This window comes from Bactrocera neohumeralis, chromosome 5, assembly GCF_024586455.1.
Source record: "Bactrocera neohumeralis isolate Rockhampton chromosome 5, APGP_CSIRO_Bneo_wtdbg2-racon-allhic-juicebox.fasta_v2, whole genome shotgun sequence".
NCBI lineage: Eukaryota > Metazoa > Arthropoda > Insecta > Diptera > Tephritidae > Bactrocera > Bactrocera neohumeralis.
The window spans coordinates 27122468-27142946 of record NC_065922.1 but is presented as its reverse complement, the minus strand read 5'-3'; the positions used below and the strand labels follow the sequence as shown (position 1 = coordinate 27142946).

The following is a 20479-nucleotide window of genomic DNA, read 5'->3' as shown; positions in this document are numbered from 1 at the left end:
GTGAAAGTTGTTGCCCAACCAGCCCAGTTGATTTTCGATTGTCCTGGAAATTTTCAAGTATTTTTATAATAAAAATTTCTTTTGTCTCAATCTCTTATATGAATATCTGTTAGTGTGCTGATGTACAGCTCGGCTGGATTTCGTTTCTACTGAAATTTCAATTATTTTTAATATGAAAATTTTTTGTTTGTTTTAGGCCATCCTAATATGAATATCAGTAAGTGTGTTGTCACACCAGCTCGGCTGATTTTCGACAGTCCTTCAGTATCCTGGTTACCATACCAATAAGTGGTTAAATGAATGAATGAGTGAATCGACTGCACACACACATACACGAACTCAAATGACACATTTAATGCAAATACACATACACTCTCACTCAGTGTATGAGTACATGCCAATATTCATAATGCCGCACCGATATTTACACATAAATTGATGTGCTAATGTTTCGCTTATTTTTACGACCAATCTCATATGTGGTCGTATTTTATCAAGCACACACATACACATACATACATAGTTTCTGAGAATGTGTGGCTCTGCTGTGCCATCAAACCCCACCTAAGTTTCCATAAAATTAATCTCCTCGCCTTGACAGCCTGGTAAATGAAATAATCACCAAGTACCGACGTTTTGCGATTCGGTTAATGATGAGTCGGTTTTGTCTTGTCGTTGCCATCCACACACTTCTACATACGAGTTTTGCGTGCAGTATACCGTTTGATTGCCTAAATGGTGTGCTAATTTATGGCGCTCAAGAGATTTTCTCTTTCCAAGAACTTACTTCAAAGTTACTATATTTTGTTGATAAATATCCTTACTGCTTTGAGAGTGACTTAAGCAAATTGACACGAGCACACATATTTGAGAATGTTGAGTAACTGAAGAAGTTCTTTCATCATTACTCGTAAATTTTCGATGTTTCATTTGCCAGTATTTAGATTATTTCTCTTTGAAAGCAGGTAAATCAGCGCTCTTTTTGAATATTGATCAAATTCCGGCTTGACTGACCACTACTTGCCTTCTAACACTCTACTTGTAAAAGTTTAAAAAAAATAAATCAATAATCTCCAACCAGTTAATTATAAGGATGTTTTTCTTTGAACTTTTTTTTAATTTTCATAAAAGACTACAAAGAGAATTGATCAACACACTGCCTCCAGAAATAATGAGCCAACAATATCACTTCTTAACCAATTTTTTTGCTAAAATTTATTTCCTAAACATATTCAGATTTTTACGGCCTTTTATGCTGATGGGCAACTGTCTTCGTCCAGTTAAACCCATGGCAGGCCACAAAGTACGTTCCCCGTCATCATTAGGTGGTAGATGTTGGTTGTTGTTGTTGTAGCGGAAGAACACATTCCTCAAATAATTTGAGGAATAGTGCCGAATCGACAATCAATCGATCGGATAAAATACGGGTCCGCTCCGGTTACTTAGACCCGACTTCGTGGGAATGGTAGATGCTGGTTGATAAAACTCCTTCTCTAAGCTGGTCGGCTTCGGGAATGCACTGTCACTTAACGGCGTAAATCAATCCACGTATTGGCTGACTTCTTGAGAGACAATCAAGAGACTGTTAAAGACCTTTCGGAACAGATATTGTGTCTGAGTGGGATCCATTTTCACTATGAATTTTTCACAAAAATCTAATGAGAAGAAGTCGGGAGGTGACTAGAGTGAACCAGAAAGGTGACGAGCGAAGGAAGTGCTAATGGGACAATTGAACGGGATAGGCCTCAAACATCAGTCAAGCGGTTGAGATCACTTGAAAGAGAAGCCTTTCTGGGTAAGAACGCAGTAGGAATGATGGTGTCATCTCCCAGAGAGAAGAAAAGTAGAAGTTGCGGTCATTTTCCATGGTACTCATAAAGAACACCTGGGTCACCTCCAAAGTTTCAAAATGGTGCCGTCAAGGCTTCACAAGCCTCATAATACATATGGGCAATCGGCAGCTCTCTACAAATAGATAGTGTCTCTTGTGAAAGAGGTAGAAAGGCGCCAGAGTAAAGGCTGTGGACAAAGTGCCTCTTCCACTGCGTCCTTTCAGCTCAAGGTCTGGCGACCAGCTGAACTTACCTTCGCAAGACAATGAGGGAGATTATAGGATATTGTAATCCCCGCTGCCCACGCACGTCTGGAGAGTTAACGGAGAGAACTATGAAACCATGCGCAAATGCTGATATGACTTTGAAAACTTATTAGGCAAATTAGACTTGGAAGAGTCACTTGCTTTCATTTGGGAGCCGAATTTGCCATTATGAAGCATTAATTCAAAGCACTAAAACTTACTCTTTTAACTTTTGCTTCGTATTCCTATATCCTTTATAAACATTTTCTGATGTTTTTTACACCTCAAAACTAAAGCATGTTATTTATTTAACTCCCTATCGGACTTCTATTTGCTCGGGGATCAGTATAAGAGATATCGTTTGATTACCTTTCAACACTTTATTGTTCATCTGACAAACGCTAAACATATTCTATAAATATCTTCAATTCTCCATATTTGCATTTTGCCAACATTCTTCTATTTCCAAGAACTCAATTTCATTTAGAAAATTATTAGTCTGGTTTATCATAGAATAACTAACTGATTTTATTTCAATGCACATTAATGCATTTACTGCTTGAATTATTCTATTAAATAGTTAAGTCTCAGTATAAGTATCCAAACAAGTTCATGTGTGATGTCTTGTATTTGTGGGGTGAGAGTTAATTGTTCTTATCTTCAACATACAAATTTATGCTGACATATGCACATAAGGTGCGTTCCAAAGTAAACAGGACTTAAAAAAAAAAAATAGTACAAAAAAAAGTAGTATTGGTTTTTTTATTTTATTCGAAATAGTCTCCTTCTGCTTCAATACAGCTTTTTGCACAGTCCACAGTCCAGTCTTTAAATGGCTCTCTACGTCTGCACAATGCTTTCTTTTCATGTGCAATATCAGGTAAATGCGGGGAGTGGTTAAAGGTTAAAATGTGATTTTGGTCTTACAAAAACGTAAGACTCTCAGAGGTCCAGAAAAGGAAATATCGCGTTTGAAAAATTCTAGAGTCTCCAGGTCAGTAACATCGACTCTTGGACAATCAAAATTTTCCAAGAAATGTCTTTTTATTTTTGGTCTTGCTTATTAATAGTAGCTTCAAATTGAGCCATTTCCCCCACGCAGTGAAATGCTGAAATTATAATGATACCAAAGCCAAACAAGCCGGAATTTATCTTCATATAGACCAATAAGCCTACTGACAATATTTTCAAAAATACTCGAAAGAATATTTCTTCGAAGGTTACTGCCAGAGCTGGAAAAGCAATCGATTGTTCCACATCGTCAGTTTGGTTTCAGACATATGCACCGAAACAATGTCATCGCATTGAAACAATACTTAGTAGCTTGGAGGAGAAGAAGTATTGTTGTGCAATTTTCCTAGATGTTCAGCAGGCATTTGACAGAGTCTGGGACTAGGCCTATTGTATAAAATTAAAAAGATGCTATCTACTCTACTTTACCTCTTCCCCAGATCTTATCTGAGTCAAAGACATTTCTATGTTAAAATCAAGGAAGTGTTTTGGGACCAATACTATATACAATTTTTGCCGCAGACATGCCAATATTGGAAAATGGTAATTTAACAGTTGCCACCTATGCAGATGACACTGCTGTACTTTCATCTACCTACTCGGCTAGCGAAGCTGCTGAAACTGCACAAGCACAGCAAATGAAATACAATCTTTGGCTTCATAACTGGAACATCTCTGTAAATACTGAAAATCAACTCACAAAACTATCATATTGAGGAAGGAAGAGTGTCCTGGCGTGAGTCTTAATAATGTTTTAATTCCAAAGATAAACGGCTTACTTGGTGTGAAGATATTAGAGCCAAGAGAACGCAGCTCAAAATTAAAAGTAAAAATGTATTAGTTGTTTGGCCCTAAACTTAGTTTAAACAACAAAATTCTTCTCTATAAAACTATGTTGAAACCCGTATGGTCTTATGGCATTCAAATCTGGGGTACAGCAAGTAGATCCAACATAGACCTAATTCAAAGGTTCCAGTAAAACTTAGACTTCTCTAACGCTCATTGGTACATTAAAACATTCATCATAAGGATCTTGGAATGCCTTTGTAATTGATGAAATAAAAGATACAGTTCTAGGTACATAACAAGATTAAATTTGGCACCCTAACCCGTACGCTATAAACTTATTAGATAACAGCGATGACACACGACGATTGAAAAGACTTCATCCTCTGGACCTGCATTAGATCGTAAGAACTATCTAAGTATAAATAATACACATTGTAATAATGTTGATACACATCACGTAATTAAGCTTTTAATGAATACCAGTTACTAAATAACCTTATATTAAGGCAAAATTGCACTTAATGCATCAATGTGAATCACATTAATCAATTACATTTACTTATTGCCTTACGACAGATCGTAAATTAAGATGAATACTAATAAAAAAACGGATTTTGATTGGCCCACATGTTGACCGTCATTTATATGTCCTCACGACCACTTTGAAAACGTTGAAACCACTCTCGTGCACTCTGCTACGGCAAAGAGCAATCATCGCCATAAACTTGTTTCATCAATTGAAACGTTTCGGTAGAAGTTTTATTAATTTTAAAACAAAATTTAATGTTGGCTCTTTGTTCGAAGCTCATTTTCGCACCGATAACACAAACAAACTGACACTTAAAACGCAATAACTTCACTTGCAATCAATGAAATGTCATGAAATTCTCACTGGCCATCGATAAAGATAGCAGACGCATCAGAAGTCGACATATAGATGGCGAAGCACCAGGGGGCGTGATTAAAAAGTCCTCTTTTACTTTGGAATGCACCTTGTACTTGACTTAAAGTCACCTAAAGGAATTTTTAGTGCACATACAAGTATATAACGGTAAATTTTATGTAACCATAGGACCCAAGGAGAATTCCGTAATGCCGATTTGCCTCCACTTGTCCTTTCATAATTTCTTCACTCACTTTGTTGCTGTTAATTATCACATGGCTATAAGTACATATGTATATGAATACATGTACTTTATACGTAGAGACACAAACATATATGTAAGTATGTAAATTCTAATGCATTTGGGCTTTAATGTCAGACTTTTACGATAATTGCATTTTGACACAGTCACTTTGATATTATTTTGTTGTTGTTATTGCTTAAGGTTATTGCTGTTATTTGCTTATTTTATTATTACTTCTTTGATTACACTTGTTGTTGTATGTTTGTTTCTTTTATTTATAGCCGCTTTTATTACACGGTTCCTCAATTATCGAGCATTTAGCTTATTAATATTTAGCCGACGGTGCGTATGAGTTTATGCGAGACAGACAGACAGCTGCCACGACGGAAAGTGGTTCCTGTGAAATGTAAGTACATAAGTTCATTATATACATATTCACATATTACGAAGATATGCGTGAGTGGGTAGTAAAAAGCCATGTTATCTTGAGATTCCACATGTCCACATACTTTTAAGGAAAATCACTTTTTTATTGAGTGTTAATGGTTTGATACCCCATTTGTATTGGGGCAGTTGTCTCCGTGTAGACCGATTGTTGCATAAAGGATAGCCTTTTTGTGAAAAAAGAAATATAATAATATTTGTTTGTTTTAAATTGTTTTGCATGATTTTAAAAAAATATATATTTACGTATTATAATTTTAAGACATACTTTTCACTGTGCAGACCATTCTGCAGAATGTTTGAACCTAAACTTATTTTAATTATCCGAAAAAGCAATAATAAATATAAGTCTCTTGCAATAATTGAGATCAGGTAATTAGGTCTATTTATATTTTTAAATTAGCAAACTTGTTCTGAATAGTGGTTATAGCGCAATAGTATTGTTACAATTTCATACACTTTTAGTGGTTAGGCTGGTTAGTCTGGTAGGCTAAAAGCTAAAGACTAGTTTTGGTACTTTTTGATACCACATCTAGTGATGTTTACTTGACGTACCTTGCCGCAAATTTCAACAGGTTGTGTTGCTTCACTAACAATACCTCTTCCAGTCTCTCTCGAAGCGTTGTCTTGCAAATGCGAGATCAAAAGGAAGTTCCATTGTTTCCCTGTTACTTTGCTATTGACATTTCCTGCTTCTCGATCTGTCAAATTGTGCAGATATGCGTCGCCCCCAGACTGTGTCCAGTGGGCATTCCAATCATGTCCCTACAGTCCCTTCTATAGAGTGTCAGTAGAACCTTGTGTGTTTCTTCCTTGTCATAAATTGTTGCTAATTATTAGAAATGTATTCATATTATAATTGATTAGGTGAAAGTTGAGAAAGACTCTTGTTACAATGAAGTTATTCTCAAATACAGCTTTGTGAATGAGGATTATAATGTTTGAACTCGGGAAAGAATAGAGTTTCGATATAGTTTTTTTATCTAGGTTTCTTCAGAGAAGTCCCAAATAGCAGTTTGATCTTAACCATAGTTTTGTTTCTATATAGTGTTTACTATTTGCTTAAGAATTAAAATTTCTTCTTTGATATGGTAAACACTTTTCTATAGTTTTCGCTCTAAATTGTCTGATCTATTCTTCAGATCCATTAAATTACTTGCTAGTTACGACCTGTTACTAAAGGTCAATTGAAAAGTATATCAATAAACATAGATAGCCCTGTTGGGTATTAAGATGGGCAAATGGTTTTCAGTTAGTCTTGACCACAAAAAGCCGAAACTTTGGCAACTGTCGGATCAGTTTTGGATATTGTGAATTATATCATTTTGATCGTAGTAACTTTTGTTTTGTGAAGAAAATGGATAAAAACGGAATTTCTTGTGAATTTTTTTGAAGGAAAAACTCTCGATGCAAAAACTTAGTTTGATGACGAATTTCGAAAGTACCCCAGGAAGATCAGCCAACAAAGATATTATATCGACATAATGAAATGAGCACCTCCTGAAGGCAGTGAAGCAGGACATGAACAAAGAGGTTTTTAGCGCTACAAAAATATCAAGAGTTCAGAAAATAATTTTGGGCGACCGTAAAGTGAAGTTGTTCGATATAGCAGGCACTTTAAAGATATCAACTATATGTGTACATACATATATTGTATCACTCACGAATATTTCGGTATGAAAAGGCTCTGTGCAAAGTGAGTACCGCGAGAGCTCACTTTTGACCAAAAAACAACGACAACTGATGTTGCGTAGAAGTGTTTGAAGATGTTCAAGCGTAATAGACCCGCGTTTTTGCGTCGATATTTGGCAATGGATGAAACATGGTTCCATCATTACACTCCGAAGTCAATCGACAGTCATCCGAGTGAACTGCACAGGCTTAACCCGTTACAAAGCGTGGAAAGAGGCAAAAGTCGGCTGACAAGTTTACAGCGTCTGAATTTTGGAATGCGCATGGAATAATTTTATTTGACAACTTAGAAAAAGGAAGCACCATCAAGAACGAGTATAACATAGCGTTATTGAAATCACCGTAATTCGCATTTGAAGAAAAAAAGTGTTTTTTTACCAAGATAATGTACGAATGAAGAACTGTGGTCTATTTTGAAGCAAAGAACAAATCGTACACAAAAATGATATTGAATAGTTGGAGGGTCATAATCAGTATATCAACCGTGAAGGGAACTATGTTGAATAAAAAGAAGAATTTGCAAAAAATATGTTTTACTCTGTTAGGTTGAGAACTATTCAATTGACCTGTCAACTGCGTAGGTAAATCAGCCCAAAGTGAGCAAATACCCACGGTGATTGGCGGAGACATATGGTTTTCCAGATGAATTCAAATCTCGGTTAGTCACTATACGGTACAATTTAAAATAGTTACAGTTACTTGCGCTATATAATTCCAATTTTTCCCTTCGGATTCTGATGAATCCAAATTTATTGTTGAACGAGTCGAACTACAGCCTCATAATTGCATTGATATCTTCTCTACCGGTCTCTTAAATATTGACTAAGTCCTGTGACTGTGTTAATATCATTAGTTTCGTTCGGTAGAGTGCTTTTGAAGTTAAGTTCCTTCACATTTTTAAGACGTTTTAAATTTGAGAAAATGGGATCTTATTGAGACACTCAATCCGTCGTATAATAATTTTAAACGAAAATTGGCAAATACTTATCAGAGTTGCATTCAATTATCCTTTCAATGTGTTACCATGCAAATCCTCCCTATAAAAAAATTAATTTCGTTACAATAAAAGAATTGACTATACAACTTATTGACTTTGTACAAGTTCTCCAAGTGAAAACGATACACTTTGAGAATGTTAGTAGTCAAAGGTTTCACAGCTGAAAATTTGTCAAAAACGCCATTACTTTCGTATGCCCGCATACATTTGCACTGCAGATAGTCACACAAACGAAACTTATAAAACTCAGCAAAAAGTGGCTGTTGGAAGCAGTTGGTTGACATAAAACCGAAATGTAGTCGATGACGAGTTGCAATTTCCAGACACTTTGACATGCAAATGTCCACATAAAGAACTTGCTGAAATTCCCCCAGCTGGGCCAGTGCAAACCTGTGTGCGACACTAGATGCAGGTGAGCGAAATCAAAAAAGTAAAAGATTGAACTTCAAGACAGTGACGACAAGTAGAGAAGGCGAACACGTGGAAGAGCGACAATAGCAGCCAAGGCGACGAGAGTTGAGTAAAATTGAATTGAAAATGAAGTTTTGCAATCACTCAAGCAAATGTGTGGGCGTCGACTGATACCAATATGGAAAAAACTATGAGTGTTGCAAAAAGTTCTGGCAACGCTTTGCTATACATGCAGATGTGTGGCATTTTGGGAGTTAGTTGTGGCGAAAACTTTTGAGGACATTAACAGAGAAAAAAGTGAAGTGAAACAAAAGCACACGCACGGTACACTGGCTCGAAGTCTAAAAGTTTTTGGTAATGTTCAACATACATATATGTATATATTGCATGAAAGCATGAGCAATATCAATATATGTTTATGGGATCAAACTGGTTGAGATCGATGTATTTAATAAATCTAAAAAAAAACTATGGATTCAGATGATACTAACGATCACGATTACTGAATCTTATGGCTACAAGAGAGAAAATGTAAATATCTACTCAACATAAAGAGCCCAACCCTTCTGAATTTCCAGAAGATTACTTAAAAAAATACCGTTAATTCATTTCGGACCATCACACAAGCTCTGGTTCGTCCTCAATCCAGAGATGCCGTTACTAGTCAGCCGCGGTTTCTGGATCACGGCGACATCGGCTTCGTTTTGCTTAAGACAGTACAGTAAATTGGCGAAGGCCGGCTTCGCATACTTTATGTTAATTTGGAGGCGTCTCATCCTTCAGACTTTCGTCCAGAAGTTTTAGTTCGGCGTCCACGTCGTGCTCGACTCGCACCTCTTGCTGTTCGAGGTTGAGGACGGACGCGCCAATTGACAAACTGGCCCCTGAACTCGCTATTTCCGAAGGATTCGGGTCATTCGTCATGGTTGTTTGACCATATCCACGTGTCGTAAGCTAATGAAGCTCATGGTGTCATCCCGCACTCGCAATTTGGGGGTGGCCCTGGGTTTCCTCTGAGCACCTTTTGGACTGAGATAGCCACCGCCACTCTCTTCTATCCCTCGCGGGACATGCCTTCCTTCTCCCTGCTGTGGTCGAACACGCCAATCTCTATTAAGCCAGGTTTTTTACCGAATTCACTAAAGACTGGCACAGCCCCTGTTCTGAACTCATATTATAAATGAAAGTCTAGCATAACCTCGTAAAATTAGTAGCTTTAACGCAATTGTTCTGGAAATTGTACTTTATTAAGCTTTTTACAAAGACCTGTAGGTTAGGTAAACGAATTGATTTTGCGACAGGACTCACCAACCATCCTAATTGCCTAGCTGAGCAGGTCAGTTCTTTGTTGGACCACTAACTTCTGATTTTGAATCGACATGAATGACCCTCAAAAATTTCTTAATTTCAACCAATGCGCCCGGTTCGAAGAAGGTGTAGTTACAAAAAAGTTAGGATAGTGTCCAGTTAGAACTGCCAAAATTCCGGCTTGGATCCGCTCTGGATCAGATGGATTCCGTACCCGTACATGTGATGATTGCTGACAAATGCTTGCTAAGATCACGTGAGATCAATTAATTCAGTGTCAGAACGCTAGAGAAAGGAATACCGACTCATTCCCAACCTGCTGTGCTTTTTGCGAGCCCAGCTTTGCAGTCCTTCTATCGACAAATCGTGCTGCTATAACTAATGAGATCATCAATCCATGACTGGCTTTGAGCACACTGTCAGAGAGCTCAAGGCCTCTAATACGGCTCTGCTATCGGAAGTAGTACCAAACTCTCTGAAAGACGCTTGACTTCAGAGTAACGCAGTACATCTGCTGCTATCTGGATAGCCTCAGTGAACTGGTAGCTTGCAGCAAAACTTGACTGATAAGTTCTTGAAAAAAGTCTCTGCACAAACCAAAAAGTTCCTCGTAGGTCTATGTGTAGAAAGATAATACCAGGAATAGGTTCCGCGACGGAGTGACCCAAGTTTTCAGGGATGCAGTCGATCCCGTCGTATATCTCGTACAGCTCATCGTTCTATCGAATGCGATACGCGCCGTTGCCAATGCGCAAGAACCATAAATCTTCCGCAGAACCTTTCTGTCGAAAACTTGTTACGTCGACTCACCAGATGTCATCGTCCATGGTCTGCACCAAGTAGCAGGATGGGAATAGTGAGTTTGGTTTTTGTTCGTCGAGAGAGGACTACACTTCTCACTTGCGTAATCAGTCCGAAGTAGTCTCTGTTGGCAAGAGTCGATAGGGAGTCGCCTCGCGGAGAAGACCTTCCCTATCCTGACGAATCTTTAGATTTATACTCAATACTGGTCCGTTTACTAGCTCAACTAGAGGCGGGTCTTTTAAAATCTATTTTTTGGTGAAAGCTCGCTTCAGAAATTAAACTACAAAACGGAATACTAAAAAGTTTAAGCTATCTTCTAAAAATGTATTGATGATATATTATTCATGTGGAAATGATTTCCAAATAGCAAGTTTTTCTACAGTTCTGTAAGTGGTTTCAAAGCTGATTTATACCGGTTTCTAAACCCCACTATAAATGGATTAGCCTTCCAATAACGTGAGAACTTCGGTCTCTTTAACTTGAGGAATCTCCTAGACCTACGCCTGCATCCATGCCTATTTTTCTAATAAATGGTATTCCAAGATATCGAGATCGATATAGAGATGGCGATCAAATACTTCGTCCTGAGAGCAATATGCGTTATGAATCTAAAAGCTCTTAACATTTAGATTCCAAAATAAAAGTTAAAAGTTTCGAACCAGTGTGTCAAATCACTCGCTCCATTCACTTGCCTTAGGAATCATCTAACACTTACCGACATGCACACGAGTACATATGTGGCACAAGCAGTTAACTGTACAGTTATTCTTCAACACTTCGACTCGTCTTCTACAAGGACACACCTGATAGCGTCAGCTTGTTCACTAGCTGTACACCAGCCTTGAGATGCAACGAGCCGTGGCGTGTATATGCAGAAGATCCAACTAAAGGGTGAATCTGATATGACCGCTGGCTCACTGGCTGACTGACTGTCTAACCGAAACCAATGTGATGCATACTTATAGGCGTTTACAGGGGATCAGTAACCAAGAATCGCAAGAGCGCGCACCCGTAAATGCATATGTTTATGTGTGTGTAAAAGCGTGGCAGCTAACTTTCATTGCCTCCAAAGTTTCACGGCAGAGGCGTAAAATTGCTGGCTGCAACAATTTCCATTTCACCGGCGAGCAGCCACTTATTTGACTTGCAGCTATCCTAACATAGCACGCTTGAATGGCAGGACTTTTCAGCAGCAAATGCACATCCTGCACTTGAAACAAGCGAACGCCAGTGTAGGACTGCAGGCTCCTGGCGGCTGAAGATGAGTGTTTGTAGTTGATGTGAGTACGTGCTCGCAGATAAGGGTGCTTGGGTGCTGTCTCTTCGCTCGTGTGTGCGGATAAGATGTAGGTGTATTTCTTAGTTTGCGTTTCTGCTGTAGCTTGAAGAAAGAAGCGAACGGGAAGCGGAAACGTTTCGCACTACTTCATGCTTTATGCACGCGTTGGCATGTGAAAAGCTCGCTTCGACATACTCACATGCGCAGGCGTACTTGCATTGGGGACTGTATATTTACACAAATATATATGCATGTATAAGCTCAAGGCTGATGTCCTTCGCTTGCAATGCAATTTTTCATGTCCACCTTTTTCCCATTTTTTAGCAAATAAATGTAAGTCTCTTTACAAATGTGCTTGTAGAAGTGTTTGTGAGACGCCCTTCTTTGCTCTTTTTGAAGTATAAACAGTAGAACATATTGTTATATGAAAATATACAGTTATTTATAAGCAAATACTTGTTTTCCGCAGTTGAAGTTAAATTCGATTTCCTCATACAACATGAGGAATTATTGTCATATTAGGGTAGACAGTGTTTAAGTACTAATTACCGATTGAAATATTTCGATTAAAGATAGCTTATACAAGATCAGTTATGAGGTCAGGTCAAGAATACCCTTCACAAGTAAAAAATTTCTATGGTATATAAGAAATTGATCTTGTTCGGTGGGTTTGAAGAGCAGCAAAGGTATGCTTTAGTATTAATAACACATAACACAAGCAAATTTCTTGATGAATTCTCGTCAAATGTAAAAGATTTTCCGACCGTTCAGTTTGTATGGCAGATATAATCTGTAGTGATTCCAATTGAGTAATTTCTTCGGATATTGCACCATTGTCTTAAATAATAATTCGGGCCGAGTTTGATGAAGATATCTCGATCAAAAGAAACAATTTTTCATTTATGATATAGTGATTCGAAAGAACGCGTGCAAAATTTCAGTTCGACATCTCAAAAACTGAAGGACTAGACAGACAGAAGGACATGACCGCCTAAGTTGTATTTAGCAACATTATCTGTCTTGGATTAGCATCCAATTATCCCACGGTAATTGGCGCAAATAGTCCCTTTTTGTGGATTGGGTAGAGTACACTTAGGCTCCAATCAACTTATATGCCCGTTCATCCGATCATATCTTGCAAAGAAGCTGAAGCACTTTGTCAGTTCTCCGCCGCCGTATTTGAATATCTCGGCCGACAATCCATCGGTCATTTGCCGCTTAGTTGTTCTTTAGATCAGTAATAGCTATTTGAACCTTGTCATAGTCGGGCAGTGGAACATCTATACCATCGTCATCGATTGGGGAATCGGGTTCGCACTTCCCTTCTCACGTCGATCGCAATATTAAGAAGTTGGATGTCTGCTTTCTCTCTACTACGACACGACAGTCCTCGTTGCCACAAAGATCTATTAGTTCCGTCCTTGTCCAGTCTATGGCATTTCTTGGATAGTGGTGATGTCAGCAAGGGTTGCTCATGTTTTCAGGGTGCGCTGCAATTGGGTATAGTCCTACAAGTGTAACTGCTTACCCAGAATTATAACTATACACCATTACACCCCTTAAAGTCAACCGGAACCGGAAGTTTGAAAATCTTAATGGTTATTGGTATTGATGCTAAGGGAAGCTGATTTTCGCCATTTTTGACAGAACCGCACCTTGTCTGGACATTTTAATAATGTATAGTATCTCAGAGTTGTACCGATATCCTTGAAAACAAATCAGCGAAAGGTCTTGAGCCCACAGAGGCAGTATCTGAGGATTTGAAAAGATATTATCTGACTTTAGTTAGTTTTGGACGTGGGGTGGCATACCATAACGGCGCTATTTGTACATACTGTAAGGTGAAATAATTATATCGAATTTGAAATTGTGATGTATAAGAAGTAGGCGTGGTTGTGGTCAAGTGTCCCCAATTTTTTCGTTGTGTCATAAAAACGTTAGAATTATGTGATGAGTCAAATTATAAAAATATGGGGCTCAGAAAAGTATTGACCCGATTCAATATCAATATCAATTGTATGTCTCACACATTGAATGATATCTTCGATCTAAAGTCAACTATAAATACTGAGGTTTACATATTCGGTACCTAGAGTCTTGAACAATTTTGATAGGACAATTTTTGGTGAAAACTTTGTTCCGTTATATTGATTACTTCTTTATTGGTGTACTGGAATCAAACAGGACTTTGAATTATGTTATACAGGAAGTAGCCGCACTTTGACATAAAAGAATACAAGAGTGGTGTTACGTACTAAATTTTGTCGAAATCGGTCTGTCGGGTGCCGAGATATGTGATTTCACCAAAAAGTGGGCGAGGCCAGGCAGATTGTACAATCTTCACACCGGCTGTCATAAAGCCCTCTCGAAGGTAAAATTTAATGTCTCTGCCGTATTTAGTTATAGATTGTTTTTAACAGTACCGTTATATGAGGAGTTAGCGGGGCTTCCGACTTCATCCATTATCACACTGACGGTAGGAGTTCTTACAATATTTGCGCTTAGCCTAATTTGGTAGTTGTGCTTTTTTTGTCCCCTAAGTGCCTCTAGTGTTTTGTTACGTCACTTTCTAATTTTACTATTAATGTTATGTTGTGGGCGTGGCAGTGGTCCGATTAGGCTCATCTACGAACGGTCAACTTTTCTCGTCATCCTGATATTTTAAATATGTATATATAGTAATGTATACATACATACATACATACATACATACATACATACATACTTTCATACTTACATACTTACATACATACATACATACATAGTATGTATGATGCTACAACAACATTAAATATAAGAGTATTAAGAGAACTTATCGTGGTAGCATAATATTTAATAATAAGAGAAATTAGAATAAGCTCTATGTTATTTATGCTTAGTGATAATGTAAGAAAATAAAGAAAACCAGTTCTTATTGTGACACTGAAGATTGTGTTTCATTTAAGAATATAAATATATACATAATTACTATTAGTTTTAGGTGGTATACTCTGTAGCATCAGGTTGCAAAGGTATAAAAATGGTAATAAACGATTAAATATTAAATTGGACCATCCTAGTATACCCAATGCGTACATCTCTATATCTGCACGTAATTTTATAAGCTTCCAGAGTGGTTGGCATTCATATTTCACCACTTGTTTAGAAATCACATTTTCCCTTTGAGAGCTACAGTTTTCTTTGCCAGCACTGATTTCTTTTCATATTTTTCTTTTTGGGCCAAGCAAGAAACTTTCTCCACAACTTGCAAAGGAGCTTTCAATCTTGATTCGATTTGTGCAACTTTCAAGTGTTTTGATTTGAGTGATTGCAGGTCACTTATGTGTATTTGCTCAAATTTATTGGCTTCCATGTGTGTCCAACTAGTAGACATCGTCGGAGGTAAAAAAAAAATAATTTCACAGTAAATAAATAAGAACTGTCAACACTACTGACTCAAGGTCATACTGAACGCCAAGAATTCGACACTTATTTTAACAAAAATTTCCTTCTTTATTTTAATTATCAAAAACTGCACCAATCACTTTAGCAGCGGTGCGTCCTGCATCAAAGAAGCACCAGCACAGCAACCGATTTCCGGCAATTCCCCAACCCCCGCATCAACATCGGTCATCGACGTGTCCTCCACAATACCTATTGTCGCAGCAAATGGCGCATGCACGTCGGGGTCGAGCGGAAAGAGCGCACGCAAATCGGCGACCGGTGCACACATACTCAACTCCGACATCCGCTTGTACTGGGGCGTCTCCTTGAGCGCGTGTCGCCGATTGCGCACCAAAGGCGCCGTGATGTGCGAGAAGCGCGGCGTGGCCAGGCGCACGCGAAACCCGCAATTGGCCATGTACGCATAGAGCTTGGGATTGTCATAGACGAGCGTTGGCGGCGGATGCCATGTCTTGAAGTGTTCGTGATAGCTGCGCATGTTGATGCCGCTGAGGCTAGGGAAGCAAGCGGCCGGCGGCAGCACGTTGCCATTTGTGAACGGTGTTGCGTATGTTGTTGCTGTCAGTGGTGTAGTTGTAAATAGGCTGGGTAGCATTGTTGGTGTTGCGTTTGTTGAGGTAGCCATTGCGGTTTCCATCGGACTCTTGTTGCTTGGTGGGGTGTTGCTGAGCGTTGTTGTTGTGGGTGCGGTGTAAATCATTGTCTTGGTTTTGGTTGCGGTTGCTGTTAGCGTACTATTCGAATGGCAAATTACATTGGAACGCTGTATGAGCACTGTTTCAGTTCGGATTTTGAACTTATCGGACGGGTTATTGCTGTCGGTGGCATTGTTGTTGTCAGCGCTAACTTCGTTCTCACTCATTGCCGGTGTCTTTGCTGCTTCATGATTTCTGTCAATCAACTTGTCAGGCGATATGCTGGCTGTTGGTGTTTCCGCTTTGGGCACTTCTAGTTCGTGGAAAATGAACGAATAAATGCCATCGCGGCGCTCGAGCTCTTTCAGCATCAGTTCATCGGTAGACAGATTAATATCTATGAAGTCTTTGGTGATGGCGGCCATCTAGTGGAAAGAAAATGATAGTGGTTAGCAGTTAATAAGAGATTTTTAGTTCAATTATAAATTTTTTTAACAAATATTAGGTGTTTCTTAGCACAAACAATCAAACCCAAAAAAGCACAAATATTTCAATTTAGCAGGTTAAACTTCTTCATCTATTCAGATGTAACCACGAACTGTTTCTGAACCGCACCAATTTTTGTTGAGTTCGAAGACGCATGGGGCCGTTCTTGCCTGCAGAACTAATCGATATGAATGTAGCCTACGGCATTAGACATTGGCATTCGTTCAGTTGGAAATTGTAGAACTGAACCCTTTGAAAAGAGAATTTATATTAAAATCTTCGGTTTTGAGTTTTCATAACGAAAATTTTCTACACAATTCTATTTAATCGCCGCAGATTTCTTGTTAGCTACTTAAAAGGAAGTAATATGGGAAAGGTCTAAATGTCCAGGTTGGCTATGCGTGAGGTTATGTCGCAGGGTTGATCGTTGCAACAAAGTTAGCGATGGATATCACTTGCTTAGCTATGAACGTTGTGATCCCTCACCAGGGGGCCTATTCTGTAACTCGATTCGAAAAAAATTTACTCGAATTCGGATTTTTTATATTCTTTAACTCGATTTTCGGATTTTCAAGCCAATTTTCGAATAAAATATTCGTTAGCTTTTGAGTTGTAGAAAGCGAAAACGAAAATTGTACGTATTTATTCTGGCACAGGGTGGTACAACTTTCGGATAATTATAAAGTAGATCCGAATTTCTAATAGAATACATTTTCGAACCGAGATACAGAATAGGGCCTAAGATCTTCATAGCCGCATAAACTGTTTCGAGCTTACCACAAAACTATTAGGCGGTTATTAGCAATTCCAGCTACTCCTCTGGTTTGCCAAAATCGTGTCCTCTGTCATGTTTCAATTCCAGTCTGAGAAATAGGGGAAAAAAGGTCTTAGACGATTCGACTTCACCTTTATCCTTCTTTGATAAAAACGACCCACAAATGAAGCACTGAGACGCTTGGTCATTGTCCAGTCTGTAAACCTTCAATAGCAGCGAGATTGACTTGTCTAAAAGCAAGTAGTTCAGACGACCTTGTCCGATTCATTCTGATCTCGTAGCCGCACAAGGAAGTGGACAACGGAGTACCGACTTGCTTCTAATCGCATCAAATTGACGTAAGGATGTCTTTCCAAATGTCCAAGCTTATCGGCCTTGTGGTTCCCAGTGATTTTACTATGACTCGGCACAAAAACGAGTCGGATATATAAACACCCTTCGACAAGTCCTGAGCGCACAGTCAAAGAGGTCAAATCCAGTTCCGCCCGCACTAATATTGAAGTGAATGTACATCTATTAGAAGCAGTCACCTGTATTCTCAAATCTTATTTCTCTACAGTATCTGTATTTTCAGATTTACCAAATAACTCAAAGTTTTCAAATAGGGATCACATCGCCTCACTAGCACCTGGCAGTGTATCGGACTTTATTAATATGCTGGGGTTAGGTGAGTCTTTGTGATTTAGGAGAGTGCACAATAGACCTAAAGTCTGCAATCCTCGTCTATTTTAACTCAAAGTTGTACTTAGTTGAAGCCTTATTTGTCACTAGGGAATGATACTGAATTTCTTTCTATAAAAGGAATTGACACTTCAATTGCCCTGTTTATTGCTTAGCCTTTGCAAGACTTAGCTTTAGGCATGTTGAATGTTATCTAATTGATTCTACTCGGGTCCCATTTTTTTATTTTTACGATGGTTAATATTAAATCTTTACTTATGCCGAAATATGAGCTTGAAGGAAAGTAATTTTTAGTAACATAACCTAACTTTTTCCGTTATAGTCTTGCATCTAATATTTCTCTGCTTTATTATTATTCACTCAGTATGTTTCAGACCTTTTCTCTAGAGTCTAGTAAAAATCTTTCGAACATTAATGGTGTTGATTTTTTTCAGAGTGTTCTTTTGCAGTGAAAGATTGATCAATTAAAGATTTATATTTCAGAATTAGTAAAACAAATAAGTAAGCTTGGCAGTTGGTTCTTGCAGATGCAAGGTTGATTTTTTTAAACCGTTTTTTTATGTACCTGTAATTCCATATGTTAACGAGTATGCTTGAAATTTTGTTTTTCGAATGGAATCAGACATGTTTTTTGGACTTTTTTACTTTATCTACAAAGACTTCAGTGACGGTCGCGAAGTCATCGAAAGCTTGCTTCGTTTGCGTCCATCCACTTCTAGCGTAATAGTGCCTGAAAGCTGTAGGGTTGGGGTCAGAGAGATAGCAGAGAATCTCAACATCTCTTAAGGATCCATGCAACACATTTTGGTTAATGTTTTGGGTATAAAACGTGTCAGTGCTAGACTTGTACCAAAATATTCCATCTTTTGCGAAAACGTCGTCGAATAGAGGTAGTAAAACGATGATTGGCAAGCTAGCTGAGGTCCTTAAATTCACCAAATATATATGTACATCATTACTGCTGACGAGACGAGCATATGACGTCGAACTACTACTAATCTAGTGAATGTCGCTCTAAAAATTAACCGAGACCGAACCGAAGAAGAACTCAAGACCATCAAAGCCAAGACTTACAACAAGTTTATGGAAAATTGGATCAATCTCAAAGGCTCGAAAAGAGTCTACAATGTTGAAAAATACGCGAAAATATGAAACATGTTGTTTTTTGTCAGTCCGGGTCAAATTTGATATGACACTCTACATTTTTTTTTATAGAAAAACTGGCAACCGTCGGCAATTTTTATAAATTGCTAATAATTAACTATTAATATTCTGTGCCCAAAAGTAAATACCTTATATTTATTTCTTTTTCACTTCCACTATTCTTCTTTTCTCCATGTTCATTACCATGGAAATATTTAACTTTATATTTTCTCTTTTCCAAATTGCTATTTTTACACTTAGAAAATATTTATAATACCAATTTTAAATCGCTGTTAGCTGGCACTCACTTATAATCCGCTTAACGACACAGCAATTTACACTAAATACCGATAGAAGGATCTATATATATTGTTAGTCCTTTTTTCCTCCTTTTTGCCTCGTTTTTTATCGTTCGATCAGCCGACTTTAATTGTCACAGTCAATGCGTAGCCACGGCTGAAATGCGTCTAAACACAGCTGCAGGCGCGTCCGTCCAGCTTAATTGGAACGGCGGCGCAGAAATCCGACAGATTTACATAATTTTACACACACAAACACATGCTCACATATACAAGCACAAACATATGCAGGCATTAAGCTACAAATTCTATCGAGCGCGTCACACTGCCCACCGCTGCTGTGAGCGATATCACAATTTTTTATTTATTTTCAGCAGAATTTTGCAAAATTTTATTTGTTTTTCATTTTATTTTTTATTTTGTTTTACTTTTTTCATTTATTCTCCTCTTTTTGGTGTGCAAATTGTCCATTGTGCGGGTATCTCTGTGTGTGCTCTCTCTGTGCCTTCCTGTGTAGGCACTTGTCTGGTTGAGTTCATTGCTGTGTATGTATGTGTGTGTGTTTGTAATGCAAACCCATTGCCGTTGAACGATCAACAAGAGTTGTTTATAGATTAAAAGTAAATAACGAATGCGTTTGTTGCAAAAAATCGCAAAAATCATAAAGAAACAAAAGCAAAAAATGGCAAATGTGAAATACAGTAACAAAGCTATTGCCGGCGCTAAGGAAGCGCGGGCATTTCTAAAAAATCCAAATAAATCGGCTTTTATTCGCAAAATCGTTAGTTTGAGCATTTTGATTTTTTTCTTTCTGTTTCTGTTTAATTTTGTATCTACAATTTCCTTTTTTTTTGAATGCTGGGTGGCAATGGGTTTGCTTGCAACCTGCCTAAACTGCCAAATTTTCACATTCGTGTATATGAATATACATATATGTATGTACATATGTATGTATATGAATCGTTTTTTAGAAATTTGTTCACTTTCAATCACAAAATTGCACATTCAAGCTAAAAAAGTGATTGTTGGCCTGTAGATACCTGTTGCATTGACCGTTTATTCAATGAACACAGATAA

The 20479-nt window shown here is 38.1% G+C and overlaps 1 protein-coding gene and 1 long non-coding RNA gene across 2 annotated transcripts in view; both read right to left on the bottom strand.

Annotated features, from left to right (window-relative positions):
* Positions 1 to 20479, bottom strand: part of LOC126758851 (uncharacterized) — a 151397-nt gene that overhangs the window by 10754 nt on the left and 120164 nt on the right. The gene's annotated exons all lie outside the window — the stretch shown is intronic.
* LOC126758847 (uncharacterized) lies at positions 15208 to 19537 on the bottom strand. Its single transcript, XM_050473258.1, has 2 exons — positions 19412 to 19537; positions 15208 to 16443 (listed from the first exon to the last, which is right to left on the bottom strand). Exon 2 carries the CDS (start codon positions 16441 to 16443, stop codon positions 15460 to 15462), a length of 984 nt encoding a protein of 327 aa, XP_050329215.1. The 5' UTR covers positions 19412 to 19537; the 3' UTR covers positions 15208 to 15459.